The 8,154-nt window shown below is 50.9% G+C and overlaps 1 protein-coding gene across 1 annotated transcript; it reads left to right on the forward strand.

Annotated features, from left to right (window-relative positions):
* Positions 1–209: 209 nt before the first annotated feature.
* Positions 210–5,659, forward strand: PIK3IP1 (phosphoinositide-3-kinase interacting protein 1; the record flags this gene model as incomplete). Its single annotated transcript, XM_080628598.1, has 6 exons — positions 210–294; positions 435–551; positions 658–777; positions 2,784–2,969; positions 3,095–3,173; positions 5,201–5,659. 6 exons carry the CDS (start codon positions 210–212, stop codon positions 5,406–5,408), a joined length of 795 nt encoding a protein of 264 aa, XP_080484724.1. The 3' UTR covers positions 5,409–5,659.
* Between the last annotated feature and the right edge of the window lie 2,495 nt (positions 5,660–8,154).

Raw genomic sequence — 8,154 nt, forward strand, 5'->3', positions numbered from 1 at the left:
CCCTCCCGGGGCTTCCCCGACGGGGCCGGGTGTTGCCCGGGGGCGGGCGGCGGCAGCGTTAGGACCCGGCGGCGGCTGCGGGGCGGGGGGGGGAAGCGCAGCCCGGCGGTTGTTTACCGGGGAGGGGAGCGGCGGGGCAGGTCTCGCCGCGGAGCCGAGCTGCGCGCCCGGGCTGGCGGCGGCTCCTTGCCTCCTCCGCTGCGCCGAGGATGCTGCGCGGGGGTCCGCGGCGGGCGGCGGCGCTGGGTGTTGTGGTGCTGGGCTCGCTGCTGCTGGCGGCCCGCGGCGCTGAAGGTAAGTGCAGCCCGGGAGAACCGGCCTGGCTTTGTGTGGGGGACAAAGGCCGGGCTCCGGGGGGGAGCTGTGCGGATAGCGGCCCGGGGCGGCGGGGGCTGCCCGGCCCACCCGCATGGCTTGGCCTCGTCTCTCCGCAGAGTGCCTCCGCGGCAACGGCGCGTCCTACCGAGGAAGCCAGCGAGTGGCCTCCGGTGGCGCCCCGTGCCTCAACTGGCTGGCGGTGCGGAGCGGCCCCGGCGCCGCGCTCCCGGCAGGTGGGTCCGGGCAGCGGGACGGGGGCTCGGCGGCGAGGGGGGGATGTCAGGGGAGCGGGGTGCAGGGGCCGCGGAGTCCCCGCGCTGACCATCCACCGCCCTCCAGCAGCCGCCGAGGACCACAACAGCTGCAGGAACCCGGACGGCGACGCCGCGCCCTGGTGTTACGTCCGAGGCGCTGCCGGGGTCCCCGAGCGGCGACCCTGCGACATCGCCCCGTGCTCAGGTAGGAACGGCTCCCGCCGGCCCCTTTCCCCTCCGGCCATTCTTAGGGCACTTCCCTCCCCCCCGTGTCCTGCCCCTGGGCACTGCCTTTGTCACTAGGGTGGGGGACCCCCCTGTGCACAAACAGCCCCTGACCCCCCCCCCCCCCGGGAAGGGAGTGTACCCGAGCATCCCCTTCCAGCTGTCCGTTGTGCGTGCACATCAGCTTCCCAGCCGTGCCTCGCTCCACCCCCAGAGCTTTTCTGTTGGTGCCAGAAAACGTCTGTGCAAATCTTTGAGCCCCCCTTGCCCTTCCTTGTCACTGGTCACTGTAGGGCTCTTTAGCTGTATGGAGAAAGCTGAGCTCTGGGCATTTAGAAACTGCAGAGACGTTGGTAGGCTGTTACTCTGGGGCATGTTACTGCTGTCTAAACAAGTGTCTTACTGCTAAAGGTTTCCCAGGGTGAATTTGGATATGGGGAATAGGGGACACACAACTCAGAGAAAATGGGAATTGAAAGGAGGACAGTAAGAAACAATCTCCCTGATGGATTCCTCATGGATAGTCAGGATGGGAAACAGTTTGGCATGAGAAGAGCTGTAGCTGAAGCCTGTTTCATGGAGAGGAGATGTCAGTACTGACTGAGGCCAAAGTAACCATTTGGGGTTTTTTAGCTGTTTACTTATTTCTGAGTTCCTCAAGATTTACACAGTCCACTGTCCCTCAGGATTGCTATCATTTGCATGTAAACACTTCTCCCCACACATACACCCTCCCCTTCCCTTTTTGCTTGGTTTTTGCCTGGTTTTCCCTAAAAATGAAGCAAAACAAATGTTCTGCTGCCAAGACCCTTACACAAAACAGTCCTGCAGCTTTGGGTTCAGGAGAGTTACCTGACCTTTCAGCCAGAACACCATTTGCATGTTGAAGGGATCTGACTGTTTTTACGAGGAGTGGGCACCTTTTTATTGTAGTCATGTCCTGCAGCTCCCCTTAGTTCAGCTTCTGTGGCTGTGCAGTGCAGGAGACCCTGATTTCCTGACTCCCCTTCTGTACTTCCATTTCACATTCCACTGAGGACTCAAAATGGCTGCAGATAGAAAATCCACATGGAGTTACTGCCAGCTGTGGGGTGAGATCCAGGTGGAGGGATTTTTCAGGTGTGGGTGCATCCCGTGCATGGCATTTCCCAAAAGTAGGGATTTTTGTTTGGGACAGGTGCTGGATACCTGCTTTCCACTGTCATAGCTTTGACTGTGCTATAGGTTCCATTTTAACTATGTCATGAAAGAAGGAACTACCTTGAAAATCTGTCAATGCTGTAGATAAAGAATCCACAGGACTTGGAAGGAGTCTGTGCTATGAGCATCCATCCTTCTGCACCTTTGTCTGGGCTCTGGCTGAGGAGGAACTTGCTGTACTTAACACTAGTCAGTGGCTGTGCTGCTCTGATTTAGCCTGTCCATCTTGCTAGAAGAGTTTGCTACAAGGCTGCAAAGAAGGGCTGGGCAAAAAGAATGTCTTCTTACAGGGGAGAGAGACTCCCAGCTGGAGTTTCCTGTCAAACCTTCCCGTGTCAGGAAGATTGAGGCAGAAGAGAGATAAATAGGCTCCTGGGAGATTTGGGTTGGAGATTCTCATAATCTTGTTCACGTCTGTTCAGCATGATTGAAGCTGCAGCCTGTATATTGATTATACAGTAAATGAAGTCATTGTGCATCCCCTGGACTCATGCCCTGAACCCAGGGTTTGTTATGCTGTGTCTGATTTCTGTTTCATCTCTGGTGGTGCTTTGCACTCTTAGCTAAATAGGTTTGTGTGAAAGCAAAGTGGAGGGAGGTGGACATTTCTGCTCTGCTTTGGTAGGATTTCTGGCAAGAACTTAAGAGGGAACAAGAGTTTGTCAGTGTACTTTGAAGGCGGTTCAGTAATACCAGTCTAGATCTGTCCCACTCATAAGGCGTGTGTTATTTTGAAGTACTCATCAATGCTTGGTTGTTCTGCATAGCTCCTTTTCCTCTCAACAGATGCTACAGCTGCCACAGCCCCAGTCTCTACAGAAGAAGTTGGTACTTCCCAGGAGGTGGATCAGGTGTTTGAACCAGCTGATACCTTGCCCTCCCGGAGTGAGGCAGCGGCTGTGCAACCGGTCATTGGGATCAGTCAGAGAGTGCAGATGAACTCCAAAGAAAAGAAGGACTTAGGGACACTAGGTACAAACCCAGAATCATGTGATGGATCCACTCCTCTAATTCTGGCAGGACAGATTTATTGTGAGGCAATGCTATAGCTGGATCTTCTGTCTCTAATTTTGTCTCTTTCCTTTCTCTCTTTACAGGGTATGTGCTGGGGCTGATCATGATGGTGATAATCATTGCCATTGGAGCTGGCATTGTCCTGGGATACATCTATAAGAGGTCAGTAGCTAGTCCTTTACTCAAAAGCTGGAAGCATGAAGCAGTGTAGAGCAGGAATGTCTGAGCACCTGCAGATCACCAGATCCCAGTGAAAATGCAGGCACTAGCATATATTCTGATATGGCACGTTGTGCAAGAGTTTCGCTTTTTGCACTGGGGAAAGAACTGCTTAAGAGTTAATCCTGTTCTCCATTTCACCCATCAGCATGCCGTTCTGTCCATGTAAAGTTTCAGACTCTGCCCCCTTATTTTTTGGCTTTGTGCGTGTGTGTGCACGTGTGCTTTGATGTGGCTTTCTCAGATGCACCCAGAGGAGCTGATTTTACGTAAGAGCTGCAGAGAACAGATCCCACGTGCCCTCACAGGAAGTTTCTTTCGCGAGCAGAGAAAGAACAGTCCTTTTAGCAGGCCACCTGTTCCCCTGGTTTCTGTAGTCTAGCTAGCTTTAGAAGAAAAACAATTGGCAAATTCCTTGCCACTCATGCATTGTATCCTATGAAGCTGAATATCAAGTAGCCCTTTTTTTTTTTTGGTCCAAGTTCATTTTACTGAAGCTCTTGTATACTCTAAGGTCAGTTTTGATTCACACTTAAGTTATTATTTGTTCATCCAGTCTGCTGTGGACAGAAATGCTTCTGTAGCTCAGCAGTTTGAGGTTAGTGGTAATAGCAGGCAGCTTAGTTGTAAGAGACAGGGCAGGATTAACAAATAGCAGTGAATGTCCCTGATGCAAGTGAAGGGCCAGGCTGCCTCCTCTGGGAGGGTTTGCTCTGTATTTTGGCTGCCTGACAGCAGTCTGACACAGCCAAGCAGAAGGAGCTCTTTCCCAAGCTGGGACATGTCCTTATGTAAGTGTTTATAATAAATGCCGACATTAAAAAAACAGAGGGAGGAGTGTTACATAAGGGGCAAAACACAGAGCGCTGCTTGTCGAGGAATCTGATGTGAGGTGTCACTTCAGAGAACGCTGTCTCGTATGCTGGCAGGAACGCAGCCACTGCTGCACGCTTGTAGGCAGCTTTGAGAAGCAGCCAAACTGCTCATGTGCTGACAGGAAACCCCAGCAGCTCTGCCTGGTCGGGATCACAAGCTCCAGGAGAAGTGAGCAGTTCTGTCCTATCCCACTCCTATCTTTGGTGAGAAGCAGCAATAGACCAGTGTTGGGCTTTGTCCAAATGCAGCTTTGCTTCCTCAATCCCAGAGAGCTCACAGCAGTGCTGCAGTGCAGGTTTACTGTCTCTTTTCTTGCCTTGCTCTAAAAATTGCATGTGCAAGCTGGCAGGTTTGGGTAGGTGTGGTGAGAAGCCTTTAATGGGTTTAGTAGCTTCTGGTATACATAGCTTTTCTGGAGACAACATGCTATTAATGCCATCCATTTTTAAAGCAAGACAGTCTTCCTCAGTACAGATTACAGAGGTGTTGCCTCCCTTAGCAACAGGCTGAAGACTGAGGCAGGTTTGAGGATTGTTGTGGTATTAAGCTGCGAGTTGCAGTGGCAGAAGGCAGGGCCAGCTCTGAAGTAAGCTTTACTACTTTTAGGAATGGCTTCATTTTGTTACACGTTTGTTTGCTGCAACAAAAAGCAGAATCTGTCACCTCCTCTGGTATCTGTTTCTATCAGATGAAGCAGGTTATGGAAGCTCTCTTCCACAGCAGTGAGCTCTGTGCTGTCTCACTGCTCCTCTGGGCCTGCACTGGGCAGTACTGTAGGACTGTAAGGTATAAGGAGACACTTGTCAGCTCCGTGGTTTGAAGAACCCTGGCTTTACCATCATGATTTAGCAGTAGCAATGTCAGTGAATATGACAGTTTGAACGAGGGACAAACTTCACCTGGCTGCTAGTTGAATGGGGTCAGATGGGGTCCTCTGCTCACAGTAGGGAATGTTTCTGGCCCCTTCTATGTAGCTGAAAATGTTTCTTAAAGAGCAGAGTCCCTTCTTTCCTATTGTATTATGTTTACTGAGGCTGCCTCCAAGCAGTGGCACCCATGCACATCTGTTTTGTTCTGTTTTGTTTTTAATCTAGGGGGAAAGACCTGAAGGAAAAGCATGAACAGAAAGTTTATGAGCGTGAAATGCAGCGTATCACACTGCCACTGTCCGCGTTCAGCAATCCTGCCTGCGAGCTTGTAGATGAGAGTACAATCGTGGTGCACACTAACCAAACACCTGTGGAGGACACGCAGGATAGTGGTGGCCCACTCATGGGGCAGGCGGGTACTCCTGGTGCCTGAGCAGCTCGGGCAGGAGCGATACAGGCTGAGGAGAGCCTCCAGCTTCCCACTGTGAGTGCGGGGGGTGCGTGTGTTCATTTCTATTTTGTTTTCTTTTTGATGAAAGCCAGATGAAGGTGATGCAGAGGGAGAGAACAATGGGCTATTCATCACGATCTGTTTGAGGGGCACCATTCAGTGCATGACCAGCTGGGGACCGGTGTGGTGGACCCTGCTGCTTCCTCCCACCTATCTCCATGGTGTGCCAGGGAGCTGGGGGGGATGACGGGCCAGGCTTTCATGTGGTCGCAGATCCCATAGCCTGGAGCGTGATCTTGGCTTTTTCTGTTCCTTTCCTATTTAATGGTGTGCACTGTTACTTAAGTTTCAGCCTGGAACCCCAGGAGGGAGCAGTACTACAGGGACTGAGGGGAGCTTCACATCAGGCTTAGCTTGGTAATTACACTGATTATAGTTCCTGCCTTTTTGCTTTAGTGGCTGAGAGCTGGAGACGCTATCCAGAATCCTGCTACTGGATCAGTTTCTTTTTCCAAGAAAGAGTTTATATTTGAGGGTTGACTTTGGCCAGGAGCAGTATGTTTAGCCCTAGTGTCAGTTTGGGAAAGCTCTTCTCAAGCTATTGATAAATCCAGGTCTTCCAGGGCTGAGGCCAGGTCTCCATTCCCCTGTGGTGCTACATGAACAGCCACAGTTGCAGGTATCCAGGTGGTCTGTGCCTCCTGCTTACTTAGAGCAGGAGACCAAAGGCCAGCAGTAGACAGTTGTGAAGAAAACAAACTGCCCTTCAGTTACCTACAGCAGGTGGAGCACTGTGGATAGATAACATCTTCTTCTGAATTCCCTTGGCATTCCACAGAGCCAGCTCTGGACTGAGTGGCCAAGCAGCTGTGGAGGTCACCCTGACCATGACACAGCAGCTCTTGCTCTAAGGGCAGGATACAGCAGCTGCTCTTGCAAGATCCTGAAGTTAGAACATGGCTCCTGGCTCAGCCTTCTTCACACACACTCTCAGCCTGTGCAGCGAGACCACTTGCTTACAGAGCCTGGCATTCTGTAATAACTTTTATTCGCATTTCAGGGGGTTTGGAAGGGATGGTTGCTGCAGTGTCTCCCAAAAGGCACCAAGGCAAGGCCAGTTCAGGGAAACATCCATCCCCACCTCAGGGGATTCAAGCCATTCAAGTAAGTTTTCTAGCCATCTGCTTTATAGCTGTGGGCCTAACAGGGAGCAGCACTTGTCAGCAGGGGTTTTAGCGTTTGATTCAGAAAAGGGAAACGTTTTATTTTTAAATGCCTTTGAATACCATTTCTTTGTAAAATGTTTTAAATACCTCATTATGAGAAGGTGCAGATTGTGCTACCTTGTATTAAAGCTTAAAAGAAAAATGCAATGTAGTGGACCTGTGTGGACTGTGGCTCATCTGTACATTCATCCTGCCAGAGCAGCATCCTTTTGCAGACTTCGAATTGAGGAGAAGGTAAGATGCCATGTCAGTTTGCCAGGCCCCAGGTAAATCCCTACAAGCAGTGCCTCCACTCACCAGCACTGACAAGAGGCATGGAGCTTATGTCCTTGCTGCCAGCAGCTGGTCTTGGACGGGGACATTGTTCCTGAAGAGCGCTGTGGGTCTGTGAGCTGTGCTGACTAAATGGGCTGGCCTGTGGGAAGATGCTCTCAGTTACAGCCCCTTCCTGCCCTGACACAGGTCAGTTCTGCTCTGGTGCTGCTCAGCAGCAGCTCCATCCCCTGGGGCCTTGCAGTGGAAAGCATGACAGGGACAGAGCACAGCAGGTTATGGGAGGCACTGACATAGCTAGCATTCTTGTTCAGTTGTTGCCTTCACAAATGCCCCTTGAACTACATATTTCAGAATAAGATGTTTCCAAGAACAGGCTGTATTTTTATCCCTGGATCAGAAAAGCAAAATGGAGAGAGGCTTCATTTTCTGCTGACTCCTGTCCACTTAAAAAAACCTTGGCAAGTTCTTCCATCATTCCAGGTAAATAGTACTGTAGAGTACTTGCACTGCATCTCTAGAATTCTGTAGATGTGGCAGAGCCCTTGGGCTCAAGGAAGGGTGTTCTAGATGATACCTGATCTCTGCAGTTTTGCTGTTCCCATTTTGTGACAATAGAAACCCAAGCAAGTTACAGCTTCCTGCTCAATGTAACAGACAACCAAATCTTGTTTTTGTAGCATACGTTTAATGCTTTTTAATTTAGTTAGAACATGGAGCTGTGCAAATCACAGTTCATAACCCCCACCCACACATCACCCAGGACTCTCCCCTTCAGGGGTCCCCTCACAAACCAACCTGGAAGGGGAAAAGAAAGGGCAAATCCTATTAACAATCCTGAATCCACTGGACCCAGTTTAGAGAGGCTCCTCCACTGACTCACAGCACAGGGAGTCCCCCAGTGTTTCTATACCACCACTACACAAACTAAAAGCACACCCCCACACTCACACCTTTTGTCAGGTGATGGCTGGTCCCATGTTACGTTACATAATACTTTAAACTCATGGGTAGGGGAGGAAATCAAAGTAACAGCAAAGACTAACACCCATTCCCCACCATTCAGTACTGAAGGGAGTGGGGAGAGAAAGGAGCACACTAAAAATCCAGTTAAACCAAGGTGTCTGTGAAACTTAAGAGCAGGATTTGAGCCATATTTTGTTCTGTTCCGCCAACCACGTGAGCTACTGCAGCAGTAGCTTTCTTCCTTCTCCCTCCAAGGGAGGAAG

The sequence above is a fragment of the Psittacula echo genome (genome assembly GCF_963264785.1).
Source record: "Psittacula echo genome assembly, chromosome: 13".
NCBI lineage: Eukaryota > Metazoa > Chordata > Aves > Psittaciformes > Psittacidae > Psittacula > Psittacula echo.